This window comes from Emys orbicularis, chromosome 7, assembly GCF_028017835.1.
Source record: "Emys orbicularis isolate rEmyOrb1 chromosome 7, rEmyOrb1.hap1, whole genome shotgun sequence".
Classification (NCBI taxonomy): domain Eukaryota; kingdom Metazoa; phylum Chordata; order Testudines; family Emydidae; genus Emys; species Emys orbicularis.
The window spans coordinates 42,027,774-42,050,861 of record NC_088689.1 but is presented as its reverse complement, the minus strand read 5'-3'; the positions used below and the strand labels follow the sequence as shown (position 1 = coordinate 42,050,861).

The window sequence follows — 23,088 nt, the reverse complement described above, 5'->3', positions numbered from 1 at the left end:
TGCATTTCCGCAGAGCACTCCTGCTGCAAAGGCGCTGAGGACAAGGCCACCCCCCTCTCTTCTCTCCCCCGGCCTCTGCCCTAAAGTGGGACACGTCTGGAAACAAACAACTACTTATGCTGTACGTTTTGGTGTTAGAAGTTGGAAGTTGAACATGAAAGTGTGGAGAGGGTGAAATGCCACCTTCTGTGGCTTTGGGGGTCTCCCTACCTCCTCATAGATGAGTCAGGGTGGCATGTGAAGTAATTGTAGGATGTATGCAGATATTGCTGTTGTTCGTCCTTAGTTTTCCCCATAAATGAAAAAACAAGCTGTGTTGGATCAATGCAGACTGTGACAGCATTTGGTTGTAATATCACTTGGGTTTGCTTAGGGAATATTGCAGCCCAATTTAGTGTCAGATTTGCATGGAAAGGTATCTGAGTTCAGAAGTCTTGGCTTTCTGCCACTAGTCTAGTTGACTGAGTGGTAAAAATCAAAATACTAAATATAGGACCACTGCTGCTGGATCACTGCCTAGGAGGGCTTAGGCATACTCCTTTAGTAAAGATACCAAAAGCATTCAAAGGAGGCATGACATGGAGATGTGCTGCTCGGCCAGGTACAGACTGGGGTTCTAGGCTACTGCTTTCCTGCATGATGTTACTAGATGCATCCACTGGTCCTTTTCTACTTCTTTCCCATTTTGGCTCATCTGTTGTTCTTACAATTCTTTTTGAGCCAAAATTCTTTGTAGTTTGTCTCCCCAGTTTTCTATTAATTCATGCCAACAGAAGTGCCGGAGATCCCCTTGGAAAACAAAATAGATTAATAGATTTTAAGGCCAGAAACAACCATTATAATCTAATCTGGTGTGCATAACACAGGCTATAGAATTCCACCCACTAATTTCTGCTTCAAGCCCATAACTTCTGAGTGTTGTGGTCTCAGAAAAGGGGCAGTCCAATCCATCACTGAGCATTACTGTTACTGGTCTCTGCATCCTAAGACATTCAACCAATGCCCTAATCAATCACTATGATTGCTTCCTAGGGGTCATTTCTGCATACTTCCAGGTGAAGTTTAGAGTTGGCTGGTGGTAGGAGAGGTAGTTAGAGGCAGAGTTTTGCCTTCTGCTCATTAAGTGAACCCTAGTAAAGAGGTAATAGAGATCAATGTGTCCTAGAATTCAAATCCTCCCGGGGAAGACCCCAGAGAAGGCCTGGTATTAGAGGCCTGCTGTCTTAATTGCTGGAAAGTTCAGGTTACTGAAAACACAAGTCTTTTTGTAAGGACTAGTGAACTGAACAGTTACTCTTCTGGATATACCTAGGTTTCATTTGTGTGTATTGTCTCTCTGGTTCCTTTTTTCCATGCTTATTTGTATGTTTTTTCTGGGCCTCCATTTGTGTGTAAATAACTCATGTTCCATTACTCATTATGAGCGTTGCTTCTAAGAATTTTTAAATGAGGCCATATGTACTCATTTTGTCTACCTTTGAGACATGCTGTATGAAAGACATGCTATAGGGAATCAAGTAGACATTCTGCCCTGGCGAGACAATAAAAATGGGTCTTGGGACAACATATAATCAGATGCAGATTAGCCACTAGGCCAACAGGGCCTATGCTCAGGGCCCCCCAGAAAAATGGGTGCCCCAGCTCCGCCCACCTGCCCGGTGCTTCTGCCAGGGAGCGGGGTTGGGGCGCGGGGGCTTGCCCCACTCCGCATGCCTGGTGCTCCTGCTGGGGAGCAGGGTTGGGATGGGGGGGCTTGCCATGCTCTGCCCGCCCAGCAAGTCCCCACACCCGCTCCCCGGCAAGAGTGCTGGGAAGACAGACAGGGCAAGCCCCCGTGGCCCGACCCAACTCCCTGGCAGGAGTGCTGGGCGGGGCTGGGAAAGCCCCATGTCCCCATCACAGTTCCCTGGCAGGAGCAGTGTGTGTGTGTGTGGGGGGGTGGGGGGTGGGGGCACACTGCAGGCAGAAAGGGTGGGGAGGGGCCTCTGCATATAATAAAGAAAATCCTCCAGAATTTAAGGAGAACATCACAGGTTTTTCTTTTTCCCGTTGTACCCTTCCGCCATCTGAGCACAAGGGATAATCTAGGCCAACAGGTAAATATTCAGAAGATTGTAGGGTCATATTAAATCACAAGGAATCCCATATAGTCAGGAGTTCTGACGTCCTGAACTACTCAGATCTTCATATAGAGCTCAATTTGTGAGGTTTGGTGTTTTTGGTTTTGGCAGGAGGTGTTAATTTTTTTAATTTACATATTTATATTTGGTGTGAAAATTCAGTATTTAATTATTGAAAAAAATAGGTTTAACAAAAGGCAGTCAATAATATTAAGAATCTACAAATGTCTTTTTTATTTTGATAGCCACAACTGACAATTTTGATTTAAGAATATAGCTCAAAGCAATTAATAATTTTAAAGATACATTTACTCATTTTGTAGTCTTTTGGATGGTGTAACAATAATGACAGTAACGAGTAATTAAGGGAGATTTAAAATTGAAGTTCATGGAGTCTGTTCATTAATTAAATCCAAAATACAGAGTATTTTGTGTAGTTACAGTGTAGTTACATTAGTGGAAAGTACATGCAAATAACTGCTCTTTCAGATTTAGTAGTATTTCACACTTACTTTGTACTATTGCAAATGACTACATAAAATGCAGGGCAATGGGGTCTCTGACCCGTTGTAAAAATTCACTATTCACTGCAGAGTGTAGTAGAAAGGAAGTGGGAGAGGAAGGATGTTCCATGGTTAGAGTGCCAGTCTAGGACTTGGGAGACCTGGGTGGAAGTCCTTCCTCTGCCACAGACTTCCTGTGGGACCTTGGGCGAGTCACTTAGTTTCTCTGTGCCACCGGTCTCCTTCTGTAAAATGGGGATAAGTAGTTGTGAGGTTAAATGCAGCAGATTCTGCTTAATAGCAGTCCTGATATTAACTTCTGATTAATAATATTTTGCCAGGAATAAATCCTGTCCCATTGACTGCTATTTTTACTTGTCCCTTTCATGATATGCTAGCACACTGGACCCTCACTGTTTTTATTTCCTCATTGACAGTTTCCTCTGTGGAAGTGCTTCACTGGTGGGACTGGGTGTGGTGCCTGCATGGAGAAAAAAATGGGGGAAGCTGTAGCCAGAGTTGCCAGAAAGGTGAATGAAACAGTGGAGAATGGAGCAGAATCCCTAGGTGAGTTAATCAGTCTGGCTTTGCTCACAGTGTGAGTTGGTCCCATACAGAGGGGCCCTTCAACTGGGGACACTAGGCCATGGTTCTTAGACTGTCATTTAAAAGGGTGTTAACAAGACAGCTGGAGGATGGTTTGTTTTCCTACCAATTTGTTCCTTTTATATTTTGAAAAGTGTTGATTTCTCCATCTCCCGATCCATGTTTCCAAAACGAGCAGAGGCCAATGTGGCTTCTTGCACTTAACTTTGGCATGCGCATGCTAGGATGGTTAATAATGTCATCAGGGATGTGCATGGACCAGAAAATAGTGTTAATAATTAACTGTTTGCAGCAGAAGGATACTTTAATTATTTTCATAATACAAAAACTTTTTTTGTATTTATTTTGATGGAATTGTGCATTTTAAAAGTCTGCCAATTATTGCCGGGTTGGTAAGCTTTCTGGCAGAGGTCCCTGTGTCACCTATTTGGAGTAGAGACTGCAGCCTGCTGTGCCCCCAACCTGGTATGCTGACTAACAAGCCCTTTGTAGGAGGATGGAAATAATGTTCTCTTTGAAAATGTCAGATCTGTTTGTAAACAGAGGGCTAGATTCTGCCTTCCTCAGTGTCCTATTTTACACTGCACTGGTGGTATAAAGGGCCTGCAAAGGGAGTGGAAGCAGCCCTTACGGATTGTTACAGGAAGGGTTTCCCCACCGAGCATAGAGCCAGCACAATTGTCCTGTGCTGGCCCTCATTGCATCACAAGACCTTGTGGTATGGTAAAGGAGTGAGCAGGCATAGTTGGACCACACTGCCCGTTGACTATTCTGTGCTGGTGGATATAGGGTGACCAGATGACAAAACTGAAATATCGGGACGCGGGGGGGGGGGGGCGCGGCGGAGGAAAAAAAAAAAAAAAGCTGCCGAAGCGCCCCCCACCCCGCACCAGCTCACCTCATCTCCACCTCCCCCCATAGGGGAAGGTGCCCAGCTGGTGCAATCCCACGGGTGGCCCCGGAGTGGGGGCAGCAGGCCCCGGAGTGGGGACAGCAGGCCCCAGCCCCCCCGTCCCGCTCGGGTCCCACAGGGGAACGAACGGGGCTGCCGCTGCCTCTGCCCCGGGGCGGGGTTTCCCTACAGCCCGCCCTGCGGGACGGCACGCATGTGGCGGGAGATGAAGCCCCGTGGGAGTCCCCTCGCGGGCAGCTGCTGCCCCGCCACCCCCACCCATGGGCGCGTATAGGGAGCCGGTTCCCCAGGCCGGACCCGGGGCTGCCCCTGCAGGTACCGCCCTGCTCTCCTGCCTGTGCTCAGGGGCAGGCCGGACTCACTCACCCTGCCCTCCCCTGCGTCCCCCGGGCCTCCCTCCAGCGCTTGCGCTGCCATACAGCTGATCGGTGCAAGCCTGGGAGGGAGGAGGAATGCGGCGAGCTTGGGGAAGAGGCGGGGATTTGGGGAGGGATCCAATGGGGCAGTGAGGGGGCGTGGCCAGGGCGGGGATTTGGGAAGGGATCCAATGGGGGGAGAAGGGGGCGGAGTCAGGGCAGGGGGGGCGCGATCCCCTCTGGGCTCCGCCTGTGCGCGGGAGCGGAGGGCAAAATTGCTTGTTTGTCCAGCGTCCGACCGAACATTGGTCGGGACGCGGGACAAACAAGCAAATATCGGGACAGTCCCGATAAAATCGGGACGTCTGGTCACCTAGGTGGATGGCTCCATAAGGAGTCCTTGTAGAACAACATCAGTTAGGGCAATATCTGTGATTGCTCCAGTGTATGCCAGGGACTGTTCTAGTCTCCAGTCACCTCCACAGTCTGTAAGGTAGAGAGGTGACACACAGCCATCTGTATTCCATCCCTTTTCCATGCTGTGTTAAGCTCAGTTTGGCTGCTGCCCCAAATGAGGACCACAGTCTTTGTATTGTACATGGTCCTCCCCATCTGACTGTAGGGAGATGTACAGTCAGTACAGAAACCAGTCATTCTTTCAGTTCTGTCAACACTATCAGCTTCTAGTATGTCACAGATGCATTCTTTATTCAGAGTATAGAGTCCACCACTATAGATGACATAGACAGTTAGCACTGGGGACTTGTACAATCCCAAATCTATTAAAATGGCAAATTTTACAACCGTATCCTCAGTCAAAGGTAACTGTCAGCACCCCTTAGTGAAATCAGTGAGGGCCATATAGTTGACTTAGCCGAGTGGTTCTCAAACTTTTGTAGTGGTGACCCCTTCACACAGCAAGCCTCTGAGTGCGACCCCCCCCCCATAAATTAAAAACACTTTTTTTATATTTAACACTATTATAAATGCTGGAGGTGAAGTGGGGTTTGGGGTGGAGGCTGACAGCTCGCGACCCCCTAGATAATAACCTCGCAACCCCCTGAGGGGTCATGACCCCCCAGTTTGAGAACCCCTGACTTAGCCCTATTTTATCTAGTAAATCATCTGTTCTTCATATTGAACACTCATCAGTCATTAGTTTATGGCTTTCCACGCAGTAATGGGAATTGTCCACGTAGTTCGGGAATTAGGCCTACCAGGAAGACCACAGGCTCTTAGAAAGTTTAACTGATTCCTAGTTATCATTTACCGTATATACTCAATCATAAGCCAGTTCGTTTATAAGCCGACCCCCCCCCCCAATTGGATAAGTAAAAATGGAACATTTTTATGACTCATTCATAAGCCGACCCTATAATTCAGGGGTCAGCAAACTTTGACTCCCGGGCCATCAGGATGAGCCTCTGGTGGGCCGAGATGGTTTGTTTACCTCGAGCGTCCACAGGCACGGAGGTAAACCTAAGTAAACAAAGTGTCCCAGCGCGCCAGCTGCTTACCCTGACGGGCCGGGACAGCAACTGGTGGGGAAATGTTTTGGAGGGTGAGAAGCTGGAGGTCAGGGGAGTAACCCCTATGACCACCCCCCACATGACCCCACCCCTAGCCCGGGACCCCCACACTCTCCCCATCCCATCCCTTCCCACCTTATCTGGGGTGGGCCAGGGGAGACTAGATGACCTCCTGAGGTCCCTTCCAACCCTGATATTCTATGATTCTATGATGTCTTTGGCCTGGCTGGAGCTGCTCCGGCAGGCTGGGCAGCGCAGCTGCAGCCTGCTTCAGCGGGCCAGACCGGGCGGCGCGACCGCAGCATGTTCCAGCGGGCTGGGCCAGGTGGCATGGCCGCACCATGCTCCGGCAGGCCAGTGTGAGGACACAAAAAGCTCCCTCTCCCAATTCCCTACTTTGGGTGCACTGAGCATGCTCACCCGAACTGACCATGCCCAGTAACCTTCGCTTTTGCGTGGCGGAAACTGCAACTAGTTGCAAAAGTGGAGCTGCAGCTGCTTCGGAGGCTGGGGGAGAGCAGCGTGGCCAGAAGCAGACACGCTCTGGCCCCGCCTCTTCCCTTCTGGCTCTGCTGGCTGTGCTGCCTCTCCTTGCTCCCTCTGTTGGGGGGAGGGGCGGTGTCCCACCTCCCCCTCTCTAGACCCGTTCATAAGCCGACCCCCTTCTCTGGTGCTTCCCTTTTTTACTAAAAAAATTTGGTTTATGAACGAGTATATACGGTAATTAATTTCTCTTTATTCTCTATCCGTGTCCTTGGGTGGTTTTTAAGCTGGCTCTTTGAGTAGAATTTGACATCCTGTGTGCAGCCAGAAAGGTACATAAGCTCTGCAGGATATGGACTGTTCATTTTTTTTTTTTTTTTCATTTGTATAACCTTTGACATAGTGGGACCTCAATCCTTAAGTGGCTCACTTGGATGCTACCATAATAAAATATTAAGAATAAAAAATCTGAGCTTGATTGAAATGAAAATACCTCAAGAACAGTTGAACATCTTCTACAGCTGTTCTTTTTGCTCCTTCACCTACCAGTCTTCATGCTCAGCAGGGGAAATAAGAGAGCCTCTATACTTTCTTCTAGACCTACTTCTGCCTCTACTTTCTCACTTCATTCTTTAGCACGGAGCAGACTGATAGTGTGACTATGGGACGATCAGTTCAACAGCGTGCTCCTGAGGAGCCCCACTGCGTGAGCCTTGTATCTTTTAGGCCTAGATGATAAGGAGGACATGGGCAATTTTAACATACTGTCACCAATATGGCTGAGATACTGGCAAGTTACTGTCTGCCCTTCAGTCTTCTCCCTCTGGCACCCTTTGGAAGTTCTATCTTGGGTGGCCTCTGCCCATCCAGCTAAGGGTATATCTACACTTTGAAGTGGAGGTATAAATTCCAGCTCAAGAGGACATGCATGCATGCTAAAAATAGAGTTTAGCTGTGGTGGCGCAAGCAGTGAGAGGGGCTAGCTGCCCCAAGTACATGCCTGTGTGAGATGTGGAGAGCCCATTTCAGGTGGCTAGCCCATCCCGCTGCCGTTACTGTCTTTTTAGCGTCCTAGCTTGATCGGAGCTAGTGTGAGTACTGCATGTTGCCTCGAGCTGCAGTTTACACTTCTAGCTTGAAGAGTAGAGAACCTGACTGAGAGTAAGTCTAGATTTAAAAACAACAACAACAACATAATGAACTGTATGGTAAAGCCCTAATTTAAAAAATTAAATCAGAGGACTGGCTTGCTTTAATGAAATGCTCATTGGGTCTAGTTACTAACTGCAACTTCTCTCCTTAGGCAGGTGGAAAGTGTTCTAAATACCCCACAGGCATAGCTGGTTGCCTAGATCAAATCCTCTTCTCCTAGGAAGAACATCCTTCCCTTAGCCAGCCCTCTGCCTACTGGAGGCAGCCATCATAATAAGCTCCATCTGGGATGCTTACTACTTCCCAGTGCCTACTTTAACCCTTTCCTTACTTCTTAGGTGCATGGCTTTGTAAATACTATCACACATCCATTACCCTCTCTTGGCCTGATGGAAGCATTTGCTTCCCTATTCCTTTAGAACTTTGTTACCAATCCCTTTCTTATTCTAGGAGATACAGTATAGTTTCCTGGCTCATCCAAAAATAAGCCCCTAGAGCTTACCATGACAGGCAAACTGACAAGTGAAGGACCCACCTTTCTTCTCCAATTTGTGTTTTTCCAAGGGCACAGAAAAGGGGTTTATATCTCCATCCTCTTATTTGGGGAACTGCTTGATATCTGTTTTTAAACTGTGAGCAGGGCCGGCGCAACCCATTAGGCGACCTAGGCGGTCGCCTAGGGCGCTACAATTTGGGGGGCGGCGACTGCGGCGGCATTTCGGCAGCGGGACCTTCCGCCGCCTCAGTGGGGGGCGGCATTTCGGGGCGGGACCTTCCGCCGCCTAGAGCGGCAGAAAAGCTGGCGGCGCTCCTGACTGTGAGAGACCAACCCATCTATCCCCCAACTAACAACTCATGGGTACTAGTGCCTTCACTTCAGCCATGTCTCTTTCAAGACACTGATTTTTTCTGTTTTTCTGGGTTTTGCTCAGTATCTGGAAACTGGAACTTATCCCATGTGCTCCTCTTGAAACAGACTCGCCTTTTCTTCAGGTGCTTGTTCATGTCCATTCCAATCAGATGTGTGCGTGCTACGTGCACGCCAGCCAGAAGATTTTCCCCTTAGCAGCGTCTGTAGGGTCGGCCTGGGCACCCCCTGGAGTCGCGCCTTCATGGTGCCCAATGTAGGGACCTGCTGACCCCCCCACCGCCTCAGTTCCTTCTTACTGCCAGTGACGGCTAGCTGGAACAACGCTCGCTTTTGCTTGCAAGCGCTTTTGGCAGTGTCCTCTTCGGTTTTGATTGTAAAATAGTGTAAATAGTTTGTTAGTTAGTGGTCATAGTTAGTTGTTGTAGTTATTGTGCTTCGGGGGGGGGAGGGATGTTCCCCCCCCCACACCAACAACGTCTTCCCCAGTTCTGAGGTATGTCCGGGTCCCCAGGGTTCAAACTCTGCAAGGACTGTGCCAAGTTTATACCCAAGAGTGACCCACACTCTTCTTGTCTGCGGTGTCTCGGGGAGAGCCACCAAAAGGACAAATGCAGGATCTGCAAGAGTTTTCGCCCTAGGAACCTTAAAGGCCGGGAGCAAAGACTTAAGCTCCTGCTGATGGAAGCAGCACTTTGGCCACATTCTGACCCGGGGTCCACAGAACCTGCACCAAGCACTTCCTCGTCGTTCGACGCTGGCTCGCGCATCGGAGCACTGCAGACCAAGGACCTCACGGCATCACCACTGCTCCGCCCATAAAAAACCCTCTTCGGTGTGGCATCGTTCTCAGTCCCTGGTTCCACAAAATTAGAAAAGACCAGAGAGGGGTAGGTCTCCCCCTCTAAGGACCAAGGGACTTGTGGCATCAATGAGCGTCTCCAGCCAGGCCACCTCGTCTCTCCAGCCTCTCGGGTCTCGTTGACTCCTGTCCTGACCGGGGTTCAGTTGAGTCCGAACCTTCAACGATCCCCGGAACGCCAAGGTGATCACCTCCAGCTCCCCTCGACGCTGGAGGCATTTGAGGCAGCTAAGGACCTTATATGCCTGACGGTGCCGTCCTCCCTGCAGAGGAGAGATAGGTCGCTGGTAACTGCACGGCCCCACTTTCAATCAAGGGCAAACCAGTGCTGATGGCGGGACGATCCCCATCCCCGGCGCACCTCGGCACGGCCCATCCATGCAGGGGAGCCACACCGATCCCCGAACTCTCGGCACCAGGGTACCGCTCCTCCGTGGTCGTCCTACTCAGAGACCTCTGAGTCAGAGTCCTATCGCTCCAATAGGACCAGGACCAGGAGGTCCAGATCCTGCCGCGACCACCAGCCATACCTGGCACCCATGGCCTCTGCAGTGGCAACCTTTGACACAGTGGCCCTTTTGGACAACCTGGGTGTATCACCAGGGACGGGTCCAGGGCCCAAGGTCCAGGTCAGTGTCTTTAGCGTCCTTCACCCCCCGCAGGCACCGCTGGCAGTGGCACCACCAACAGAAGCGCCAATACCGCTGTTGCCCCCTACAGCTCCAGCACCGAGCCTCCCATCAGTGGCACCGCTGACTACTACAGCATCGATTCCACCGGCGTCAACGATATTGGCATCGCTGGAACCAGCAATTTCAGCATCGCCTGCCTCGGCACCGATATTCTCCCCCCCCCCCCCGCAGTGGGCCCGGCATCGCAAACTTTGGAATACCATCTGCCGCGAGACCCACAGGGCGCTGAAGGGAGTGAGCAGGATCCGCTTCTCCTCATCCTCCCCAGATGAAGCTGTGGCGGGGACGTCGACGGCCCCAGCTCTGGAGGATAACAGGATACTCCAGCAGCTCTTATAACCTGGGCATACAGGTGGAGGAGATGGTGGAGGAATCCAACCCAGTCGTCGACCTCCTCGCACCGTCTGGTCCCTCCCATATCGCCTTGCCCTTAATAAAGACGATTATAGAGACCAAAAAAACCCTGTGGCAGACCCCTGCATTTCTGGCCCCTATAGCTAAGAGGAATGAGAGGCGGTACTTTTGTCCCTTCTAAGGGATATGAATATTTACACACACACACACCGACTCCCTGGTGGTTGATGCAGCCAATCAGCGGGAATGCCAGGGCTACCAAGGCCCCTCCCCTAAGAATAGGGAGGCAAAAAGACTCGACCCTTTCGGCAGGAAGGTCTACTCCACTGGGGGACTACAGCTCCGCATTGCAAATCAACAAGCCATCGTGAGCGCACGCGCACGCACGCGCGCGCACGCACGCACACGCACACACACGCACGCACACACACCCTCTGCACTGCGATGGCCAAGGTTGCAGAACTGCTGCCTCAGGACTCTCGCGCAGAGTTCTCGGCATTGGTGGAGGAGAGTCTCCCGAGCTTCCCTACAGGCGGCATTGGACGCAGCAGATGCAGCCTCATGTACAATGGCCATGGGGGTTGTAATAAGGAGGGGTTCCTGGTTGCAGGTCACTGGTTTTTCCCCCGAGATCCAGCAAACAATCCAGGATCTCCCCTTCGAGGGTTCAGTGGTCTTTTCTGACCAGACGGATAAGAGACTCCATAGTCTGAAAAACTCAAAGGCCACCCTTAGATCTTTGGTGCTCCATAGACCAGCCACTCAACGTAGGCATTTCCGGCCACAGCCTTCCTCTAGGTTCTACCAACCCCAGAACCGCCAGGATACTCCTCGTAGGAGGAATAGGAGCGTTAGAAGCAGGCAGCACTCCTCGTCAGGGCTCGGGCCCGGCCACCGCCCAGCCCCAGACCACCCTTTTGAAGGTGCGGTCGAGGACGGCGCACCAGTACTACAACTGGATCCATCCTCTCTTTCTTTTTTGTCCTGACTATCTCCTTTCAACTGTCCATGGTCCCGTATCACCTTGGACTGCTGGGTGCTCCACATAGTAGAGAGGGGATAGTCCATCCAATTCTGTGCCATCCCTCCCTTCCACCCCCCTTCTCCGTCCCTCTTCAGGGACCCCTCTCACGAGCAACTTCTCATACAGGAAGTGGACTCCCTCCTCTCAGTAGGGGCAGTGGAAGAGGTTCCTCAGGAGTAAAGGGGCAAGAGCTTCTACTCCCGGTATTTCCTAATACCGAAAGCCAAGGGTGGCCTCAGGCCCATCCTGCATCTGTGGGAACTCGGCAAGTTCATCAAGAAACTCAGGTTCTGCATGGTCTCCTTGGCCTCCATTATCCCCTCATTGGATCCAGGAGACTCGTATGGCACCCTCGACTTGAAGGATGCGTCCTTCCACGTAGCAATAATTCCACCTCTCAGAAGATACCTCAGGTTTGTGGTGAACAATAGCCACTATCAGTTTACTGTCCTCCCATTTGGCCTGTCAGCAGCACCTTGGGTGTTCACCAAGTGTATGGCAGTCGTTGCGGCGTTCCTGCGCAAGCGGCAGGTACAGGTGTTCCCGTACCTCGATGACTGGCTGATCAAAGGCCACTCCAGTTCTCAAGTGGAAGAGCAAGTCGGCTTCATAAGAAGGATGTTCGTCGAACTGGGTCTCCTTCTAAATGAGGCCAAATCAACACTGTATCCAGTGCAGAGGATAGTGTTTATAGGGGTAATGCTAGACTCGACTCAAGCCAGGGCCAGAAGCCAGATTTTGGTCACTGGGCGACATCATATGGGGCCTCAGGCAGTTCCCCACTACTATAGCAAGGAACTGCCTGAAACTTCTGGGGCATATGGCTGCTTGTACCTACGTAGTACAGCATGCCAGACTCGGGCTTCGCCCACTCCAGTCATGGCTAGAGTCAGTATATCGACGAGCTCAAGATGCTTTGGACAGCATTGTAACCCTGCCTCACCCAATACTAGACTCCCTTCTGTGGTGGCTCGACCCACAGGTAGTTTGTGCAGGAGTACCCTTCAGCAACCCCCAGCCATCCCTCTCATTAGTGACACATGCATCAGATCTGGGATGGGGGGCACATTTGGGAGACCTCAGAACACAAGGCCTCTGGTCTCAGGCAGACCTTGCTCCGCATATCAATATCCGAGAACTGAGAGCGGTGTGCCTGGCGTGCCAGGTTTTCAGTGCCCATATATCATGGAGATGTGTATCAGTCCTCATGGACAACACCACGGCAATGTTTTATATCAACAAACGGGGGTGCATGCTCCTTTCCCCTGTGCCAGGAAGCCCTCATGCTGTGGGACTTCTGTGTAGAGCACTCGATACACCTGCAGGCATCAGGAGGAGGAGAACAGGCAGTCAACTGAAGTAGTAGGAGCCAGTTAGGCCCTTAAGACGCTGATATCTTCCCTCACTCAGGCCCTGCTACCAGCCTGCTTATTTGTCCTCTTCAATTGAGTGTTGAGAACCGCTATAGCTGGCACAGAACGGCAGTCATGAGTGAAAGAAGAAAATGCCCCTCTGGGATGGCATTCAAAAGAAGCTTTTCTATCTAAGCAGGAAGGAGCTCGCCTGAGAGAGAGAGAGAGAGATATAGACACAAATGTTCACGGTGAGCCTTCCGGCCCCAGTGAGGATGTGAGGGGTGAGGAGATGCCTGATCTTCCAGTTAGTCAGAGTGCAGGTGACCTGGCAGCTACTGCAGCATTCATATCTCCATTTCCAATTAATGTAACCATGCACATTCCTGAAGAAAAGTGTAGATCAGAGAAGAGTGTGGTGGAGGCGCAAGAAACAGCTGCTGCTGAGTTTAGTTACTTAAGTCTAGATGATCCAGGACTGTGGACCCACTTGAGCAGTAGCCCGAGGGACTTCCTTGTGCTGCATGGGCCACAGCAAGTGAAAAACTTCATGTTCCCCAAAGACAATGAAAATAGAAGTTTCCATCCAACACATTACTGGTGTGAAATCCCCAATGGTGACAAGGTGGAGAGGTCATGGCTTATGTACTCAAAAACCCAGAATGCTGCATACTGTTTTTGTTGCAAACTCTTCAAGTCTAATATTCCAGCCACATTGGATTCTATAGGAACAAAGGACTGGTAAAATCTGGCTAGAAATCTGGCATGCCATGAGAAGGCAGCAAATCACCAGAGAGCATTCCATAGGTGGAAAGAGCTTGAGATGAGACTAAGGTTAAAGGCCACCATAGATGATCAGCATCAAGAGAAGATTGCATCAGAGTCTCTTTACTGGCAAAACGTTCTGAAAAGGCTCATTGCCATTGTGAGAATGCTTGCTACCCAAAACCTAGCACTGCGTGGCACTTCAGATCAGCTTGTATGTGCCAAACAACAGAAACTTCCTTAAAATTGTGGAGCTGATGGCTGAAGTTTGATGCTGTACTCCAGGAGCATCTAAGACAGGGGTGGGGAAACTACGGCCCGCAGGCCCATCCTGCCCGGCCCCCAAGCTCCTGGCCCAGGAGGCTAGCCCCCGGCCCCTCCCCCTCCCCCGCAGCCTCAGGTCGCTCGCTCTGCTGCCGGCGCAATGCTCTCGGCGGCGGGGCTGTGAGCTCCTGGGGCAGTGCAGCTGCAGAGCCCGGCCTGACCTGATATCTGTGCTGCGCGGTGGCAGCGTGGCCCAGCTCCAGTCGGGTGGTGCAGCTGTAGCGCCGCCAGCCACTGGCGCTCTAGGCAGCGCGGTAAGAGGGCAGGGAGGGTTGGATAGAGGGCAGGGGAGTTCAGAGTGGTGGTCGGGGCGGGGGTGTGGATGGTCGGGGGGGGGGGGGGAAACGGGGTTGAATGGGGGCAGGGGTCCCAGGGAGCAGTCAGGAAGGAGGGGGGCTGGATGGGGCGGCAGGGGGCAGTCAGGGGCAGGAGTTCCGGGGACAGGGAAAAGGTGTGGTTGGGTGGGGCGGCGGAAGTCCGGGGGCAGTCAGGGGACAAGGAGTAGGGGGTGGTGGTGGATGGGGCAGGGGTCCCAGAGGGGCCATCTGGGAACGGGGGGGTTGGATGGGGCAGGAGTCCTGCGGGGGGGGGGCAGATAGGAGGTGGGGGTCGGGCCACGACCCCCTCCCCTAACTGGCCCTCCATGCGGCCCTCAGGCCAAAAAGTTTGCCCGCCCCTGATCTAAGAAGAGTCACCACCCAAGAAATGTACACACCCCACTACCTTGGAAAAACCATTCAAAATGAGATCATACAGTTACTGGCACCAAAAGTCAAACAGAAGATTGTGACACATCTGAAGTCAGCAAGATATTATTCTGGACTGCACACCTGACATCAGCCATATGGAACAAACGACTTTAATGGTGTGTTTTGTAACAACAACAGAACCTAGTGAAAATGTCCCTGCAATGGTGACTGTCAGAGCATTTTCTAGAATTTATTGACATTGATGATACTACAGGAGCTGGTATGACAAATGTGCTTCTTAAAAAGCTAGAAGATACGGGAATTGCGATAGCTGACATGAGAGGTCAGGGCTACGATAATGGTGCCAACATGAGAGGAAAGCACAGAGGAGTGTAGACATGGATCCGAGAGTTAAACCCTCGAGCTTTTTTTTGTCCCATGCAGTTCTCATTCATTGAACTTGGTGGTCGGTGATGCAGCATCAGCTTCTAGTGAGGCTGCTGAATTTTTTAATGTAATTCAAAGCATCTATGTATTTTTCTCTGCATCAACTCATCGATGGCAAATTTTGAAGCAACATCTGGGAACATCCTCTCTGACACTGAAACCACTGAGTGCCACACGATGGGAAAGTCGAGTGGAGGCGATAAAGCCTATCAAACACCAAGTTGGGAAGATAGATGATGCCATAGTTGCCATTATGGAAGATAATGCTATGACAGGAACTGTTCGTGGGAGAACAGTGCCAGAGGGAAATGGAATCACCAGAAACATACATAACTTCAAATTTCTGTGTGGCTTAGTGTTGTGGCATGACATACTGTTTGAAATAAATATTGTAAGCAAGAGACTCCAAGGTGTTGACCTTGATATATCTGGAGCAATGGAACAACTGGACAAACAAAGTCATACCTACAGTCTTACTGGTCAGATGAGTGATTTCAAAACGTTCTGAAGAGTGCACAGAAGTTGGCAGAGGAACTTCACACTGAAGCTATTTTCCCACCCATTCAAGAATACAAGAATCACCGAAGAAGAAGACATTGATTACGAGGCACGGGATAATCCCATAAGAGACCCCAAACAGCAATTCAAAGTTGAATTCTTTAACCAGGTGCTAGATTGTGCAATACAGTCAGTTGAAGAACATTTCATGCAGCTCAAGGAACAGAGCAGTATATTTGGGATGTTGTATGATATTCCAAAACTCCTCACTATATACTTGAAGAAGACCTACCACAGCAATGCAGGGCAGTAGAGACAGTGTTGACACATGATGACATGCGCGATATTGATGCGAGTGATTTAGGTGATACATTTCAGCAGGATCAACTCCAAAGGCTGTTCTGGAATATATGTGCACAAATAAGATGACCACCCTCTTTCTAAATGCTTTTGTTGCTCTGTGCATACTTCTAACACTTCCTGAAATAGTAGCCATGGGAGAACGCAGCTTCTCCAAGCTGAAGTTAATAAAAACACATTTACGCTCCACAATGACACAGGAGAGGCTGGTTGGCCTTGCAACCATCTCAATAGAGCATGAGCTGGCCCAGACTGTGGACCTTCAGGAAGCAGTTCAAATCTTTGCAACCAAGAAGGCACGGAAAGCACCACTTTGATTATTCAAACAGATAAAAATGCCAGTGTTTACTATGCAGACAAGAAAAATTGCATTTGCTGTTCAGGTGTTTGAAAGTTAAGTGTTACTTAAAATTTTTGAACAAGGCATTTTAAGTTGTTAGTTCTCCTTTATTGGGGTAGGTAGCAGAGCAGTACCATGAGAGGAGTAGAACAGGAATAAGGCAGACTTGAGACCTTTCAAAGTTTTGGCCCAAGTGAGGGGGCCTGGGTGAGTCATTTGAGCTCCCCGCCTCAGGTGCCAAAATGTTGTGGGCTGGCCCTGCTCCCAGTTTCACATCAACCAGGACATCTTCCTCCCAGTATTCTATCCTAAGCCGCATTCCAGCAGCAGGGAGCAGAGGCTTCACTCATTGGATATCCGCAGAGCACTACCCTTCTATATCGAGAGAACGAAGCCATTCCGAAAGTCTGTCCAGTTATTCGTAGCGGTGGCAGATAGAATGAAAGGCCTCTCTCTCATCGCAACGCATCTCATCGTGGATCGCGTCATGCATTTTGGAGTGTTACGACTTGGCGAAGGTGCCTGCTCCGCTGATCACCGCGCACTCCACCAGGTCAGGCCTCTTCAGTAGCATTACTGGCACAGGTCCCCACACAGAAAATCTGCAGGGTGGCAACATGGTCCTCTATACATACTTTCATGACGCACTATGCGATCACTCAACAGGCCAGAGATGACGTGGCCTTCGGATGAGCTGTGCTCCAATCAGTGGATGACTCCGACCCCACCTCCTGAACTTTGGCTTGTGAGTCACCTGATTGGAATGGATATGAACAAGCACTCGAAGAAGAAGAAAAAGTGGTTACTCACCTTCTCGTAACTAACTGTTCTTCAAGATGTGGTGTTCATGTCAGTTCCAATACCCATCCTCCTACCTCTCTGTCGGTGCAGCTGGCAAGAAGGAACTGAGAGGGTGGGAGGTCGGCAGGGCCCTATATTGGGCGCCATGAAGGCGCGACTCCAGGGGGCGCCCAGGCCGACCCTTCGGACGCTGCTAAGGGAAAAATCTTCCGGCTGGCGTGCACGTGGCGTGCACACACCTGATTGGAATGGACGTGAACAGCGCGTCTCGAAGAACAATAGTTACGAGAAGGTGAGTAACTGTTTTTTTCCCTCAGGCTCTCATATCTCATGCCAATGATGCTCTTCCTGTTCCCAGTCATCCTGCCTACATCATTCCTCTATCTTAACAGCATACTTCATGCTCTTCAGTGGCATGACAGCACCACTCCAGTGATTATTAATTTTTTTTTTTTTTTTTACTGTTCTAATTACCTGGCTGCTTTCTGTTTATCCACCAGTTTCTCAGTTTGCCTTGCTTCACCACAACCATGGGTCTCCTACTCCTAGATTTTCTTCCAACTTTTTGGGCATTCAGCAATACCTGGTACAGTCATCACTAAAAGCTTCACTTTTTTGTCTTAAAGCTTGTAGTATTTGCAAGAAAGCAGGGAGTCTCAAGTTTCAGTGAAATGTTTTTATTTAACAAGTGTATTAACGACATGATGGGATGAAACTGGATTACTCTTACTCAGAGTATCTTACTCAGAAAGCTCTTAAACTTTGTCTTCTTCCATGTCTCTTTAGTAGGTTTTTCAACAGAAAATTGGGTTTTGTCTAAATAAATTTTTTTACCAAGTGTCTGCTTCAAAAACATTTTCCATCATGGACAGCAAAACACTTAGGGGTAGCCCTGTTTTATGATTCAAATGCTGCTGTGGTGTCTCACAGAAGTAGTAGTTCAGGTGTCTTTATGCTCCCTTTCTTCTCAATCAGACTGGGCAGGGCTTTCTGGCTAAACTACATCTCCCTTGACGTACCATGGTCAGTGACTCCTATGATGCACTCCCACCCTTCATTGAGAATGGAGAAGAGTGGTGTATCATGGGAGATGTAGTTTGGCCAGAAAGCAAGGCCCATAGAGGAGAATGCCAACTCCCATGAGGCACCACAGCACCATGTTGAATCAAAATATTTCAGTTTGGGAACAAAATACTTCACTGAAAAGTCAAAATTTTCTGGGAGAGCCTATTTTCCACCTAGCTCTACTCTCTCTAGTCTGGTTCCTGTTAGAGGTCTTCAGGGTGCTCCAGATGGCACTATGACACAAAGCCTTGATAGATATGTTACTCTCCTTTCCTCTCAATACTTGGTTAGCTACCCCACAGCTTGGAAAAGTACATAGACATGGGTCTCATGCAGTGTTCTCTCTAATTTTTTGCGTCCATGTGCAGAATGAATTTTATGTGCACCAATATGGAGGTGATGTGGTGGAGGTGGGGCCAAGGGGTTTGGAGTGTGGGAGGGGGCTCAGGGATGGGGCAGAGGGTTGGGGTGCAAGGGGGTGCAGGCTCTGGGGTGGGGCCAGGGATGAGGGCTTTGGGGTGCAGGTTGCCCCAGGGCTGCGGTGGGAAGAGAGGACTTCCTCCAGCCCTCTCTTGCCGCAGGAGCTTGGGGCTGGGCCGGGCCGGGGGAGGGGCTCCTCTTCCTGCCTGCAAGGCCCTTAAGAGCCTGCTGCATGGCCACACAGCTTACAGGGAACTTTGGGTGAGATGGGGCATGAGACCTAAGGTACATTTACACAAAATAAACTCTTTATTCACCAAGCGTTTGTTTCTTTAAGTAACAAGGTTGATATATTTATATAAATTTTTACTAGCTACATAAAAAAGCATTCATCCTAGGCTCTGGGTGTCCTTGACAAACTCTTGATAAGTCATATATAAGACTTTACAGTTGGACCACTAATACCACTACTCCAACAGCATTTAACAATAAATCCCTACCAGCAAAACTACCTTTGATTCTTAATCTCACCCGTCTATATATGTACCAGTTTTGACAACTTTCACAATATTTGTTGTTTCTTAAAGTGCCAGCTCCCAGAATCACACAATTCTGGGAATCCCATCTTTAATGAAAAGAAAGGTCAAGTTTCTAATTCCCTTATGGTTGTAGAAAAAACTTGAAAATGTGATTTGAGTGCACCCTAAAGGGGGGGAGGGATAGCTCAGTGGTTTGAGCATTGGTCTGCTAAACCCAGGGTTGTGAGTTCAATCCTTGAGGGGGCCACTTAGGGATCTGGGGCAAAATTAGTACTTGGTCCTGCTAGTGAAGGCAGGGGGCTGGACTCGATGACCTTTCAAGGTCCCTTCCAGTTCTAGGAGATAGGATATCTCCATTAATTTAATTTAATTTAATTTAATTTAAAAAAACCAGAAAGCAAATAAAAAGCACCCAAACTTTATTTTTTACAAAAAATCTCATGATTTTTTGGGGGGGGCCTAACTCTTGATTTATAAATGCTCCAGGTTGGCAATACTGGGTGTATTTAGACAGACTTCTGCCTGAATAAGGGCTGAGTACAGAATATCAGATTTGGCCTAATGGGTGTTGAAAATGTATTTTACAGAGGTGGTGGACATGGAACTGACCAGTTTAAATTCCACCAGCGCAGTCTTCAGGCCTTACTGACCACATTTCAGAGAAAATGTGTGCCTCTCTTATGTCAGTAGTTTAGGCTGATATGTCTGTTGTTGTTGTTTTAAAAAGTAAAAGGTCAAAGTTAAGGCTGAGTGGTGGATCAAAAGTTGCCTTGAAGTTATAGGAGATGGTCATTTGTTACTTGGCAGTGGGGAATTGGTGGAATTCACTGTATTGTGGCATGAACTGGCTTAGTAACGTCTCTAGACTATAACATTTAATTAAAAAAAAATGGTATGTTGTGTAAAGAAGCTCCATCTATTTAGTTTATTCAAGAGACAGTTAAGAGGTGACTTGATCACGTTCAAAAAGTACCTACGGGGTAAAAGATTACTGATAGTAGGAGGGCTCTTTAATTTAGCACACAAAGGCATAACAAGATAAAATGTCTGGAAGCTCAAGCTAGATAAATTCACGTTAGAAATAAGCAGTTCATTTTTACCAGTGAGTGAGTAATCATTGGAATATCTCACCAAGGAATGTGGTTCGTTCTCTGTCACTTGATGGGGAATTGGTCACTTTAAATCAAGATTGGATATCCTTCTAAACGATATGCTACAGCTCAACCAGAAATTATGGGCTTAATGCAGGAATTGCTGGGTAAAATTCAGTCAGACTTGGATGGTTAAAGTCCTCATTTCTGGCCTTAAAATGTATACATCTATAGGGAGATTTAAAAATATTTAGGTGCTGGCTGTATTAAATGTCAACACCCTATTACCCTTAACAATCTTTTAACAAATTTTATAGGAAAACAACCTCAAGATCTGCCCCGCAAACACTTACTCCCATGCTTGATTTTTCTCATGTCTCAATGAGGTCTTTTTCTCCAAAATCTTAATTAGTCACTGCAGTTAAATAGGTTTTTGTTTTGTTTTTTTAAACAAAAAGCAAGAGTCAATCCCTTCCCTTCTTAGATACTCAACTTTAATGTTCTTTCCTCTTGTGATATCACAATTTTACTAGTTCTCCAATCACTATAAACTATTCTAGACTATACAGGACTTCACTTCCCACTTTAATGAACAAAGTGGGGGGAAAAAACCCTCTTTTTTTATATATCAGAAAGAAGCAAAAAAGGGTGCAGAATCCTTTTTTGTTTTTTGTTTTTCCTTTGCAAGTTACTGTTAATCCCAAACTTATCTTTACAAATGAATTCCCATACAGGGAGATTGGAGGAAGAGAGCCACCGTATTGGCAATGATGTGGCATTTGGCAATGGATTTCTTTCCTTGAGGGACCTATGACTGAGACCAAGAGAGACTTATACCTAAACTGAGACTGGCTACTACTTGTGAATACTTAAATGTTAAAATAATTTAAAACAAACATAAAGACAAGTCAGAAATATTGGTGTTATCAATCAAACCTGTAATTGACTTGATTCAGTTTGGATAGAAATCCAGTAGGTGGTGCAGTTTCATTTCTGAACAATGGCTAAAACTAGGTTATTTGATGAATTCACCTCACCCTGACAGTGGAAAAATGAATGGGGATATTTTGAAACTGGATTCGAATGCAGGCTCATCACTGCTGATTATTGTATGGTCTCCCAAATCTTGCTGCTTATAATTAGACTTGCTGTTGTTTTTCTTTTATTTCTTTCTTTTCTTTAATTCCTGTCATGTTTTCCTTCTACTGTCACTTCATATAGCTTAATGTTGTTCTAATGTAGATTGCTTTGGAAGTAAGAATAAATCATTGGCTTTGATATTTCATCTTGATGACAAAAATTAATAGCAAAATAAGAACAGAATGGCTAATGAGTATTTCTGACTAAAAGGAACCTGTTCTGGTCCTCTTAGCAAATTTAGGACCCATAATTCACTGATATAGGGTTAGACAGTGCAATGGTAAAATCATCTGAATTCTGTCTGTTCAGACAGCTTCTTACATGCGGGAAACTGCTGCAATGAGGAATGACAGCTACAAAGTATGCTGGTATAGATGCAACCTATGGGCCTGATCTAAAGCCCACTGAAGTCAATGTAAAGACTTCCATTGCTTTCAATGGCCTTTGAATCAGGCCCTATAAATGAGCAGACGAATATTGTCTATTGACATAGATCTTGTTTCCAATGACATTATTAGAGAATTTTAAACTTTGGTCACCTATTCCTGTCAAGTCTTGTGCTCACCCAGCCTGTGTGGAAAAAGTCCTATGCAATTTAATAAATGACACCACTAGGGTTCTGTAGGAAATTACTGTAGGTTGTAATTTTCTATTAAATTCTGTATAACTTGTCCAACAGGGAGTTTCCCACAAGACCTTACTGTCTGCTGGCAAGAGCCTGGCAATGGCAGTATTTCCGGGGGGCAGTCTTCTACCCTATGGCTCTGACCAAGGGCTCCAGGTCAATTACCACTTAAGACACAGACACAGACCTACCTACATACCTACCCCCCCCCCCCGCCCCCCGGAGCAGAAGTTTTTCCATGTCTCTGCAAATGTACAACAGTGATTTATACCTAAAACAGCAAGTGGCCCTTTACATAAAGAAAACATATTAGAAAAATCAAGAGAAAACCATATTAAATCAAAACTAAACCATAGAAAATAGCATCTCGCGTAAACAGCACAGCCAGATAAGGTACACTCTTGCAGTCACAGATTTAAGATAACTCTAGGGTGTAAATGAGGACTCAGGTTTGTCCAAATTCCCCAGTTATATCCCCATCTTCACCCCCTATATCCATTGTATGTCTGTCCCAGTGTTGTTCTACATTGAGTGGAACTCTGTCTTTGCTTATTAAACAGTATGTGTTCCCATCCTCTGTCTCTTCATGTATTCTTACAATCTTGCTTATATGTTAGCTTTCCTCTGCATACACCTTTGTTAAATAAAGTCCATGTGCACGCTATCACGCTGTGTAGGTACTTTGGGAGTGTGTGTGTCTCCTGTCATGGTAGTACCTGAGCAGCTAACCAATATGAATGAGTTTATGTTCACTGCACCCCTGTGAGGTAGGTAAGTAATTTTATCACATGAGGAAATTGAGACATGGAAATGGTAAGATTTATGCAAGGAAGACTGTGGCAGAGTTGGAAATTGAACCCAGGTCTCCTAAATTACAGTACCCTGCTGTAATCACAAGACTACTTTCCCTCCTTGTTGTCTGTCTTTCCCTCATGTATCAGCTACGAAGGCATCTCTTTTTTTTTTTTTTTTAGTTCCAGTCATAGGTAATTATATTTTTCTATAATTCCCTATTTCTTATTAATACTAATCTATATTGAATTTAATTTCTTGATGGGCAGTCTTTCCTATCACAGGAATACTGGATTGTTTAACTGAAGTGTCAGATGAAAGATATGGACCTGTCCTATAAAATAATGTACTATGATCACAATTTAATGCAGTATTGAT

General features: G+C 47.8%; 1 protein-coding gene across 1 annotated transcript in view; it reads left to right on the top strand.

Moving 5' to 3' along the window:
* Nucleotides 1-3,093: 3,093 nt before the first annotated feature.
* Nucleotides 3,094-23,088, top strand: part of LRRC20 (leucine rich repeat containing 20) — a 167,480-nt gene continuing 147,485 nt past the window's right edge. The window contains exon 1 of the mRNA XM_065408505.1: nucleotides 3,094-3,190. Within this exon, the coding sequence (XP_065264577.1) occupies nucleotides 3,109-3,190 (82 nt within the window). The 5' untranslated portion in view covers nucleotides 3,094-3,108. The remainder of the gene's footprint in view (nucleotides 3,191-23,088) is intronic.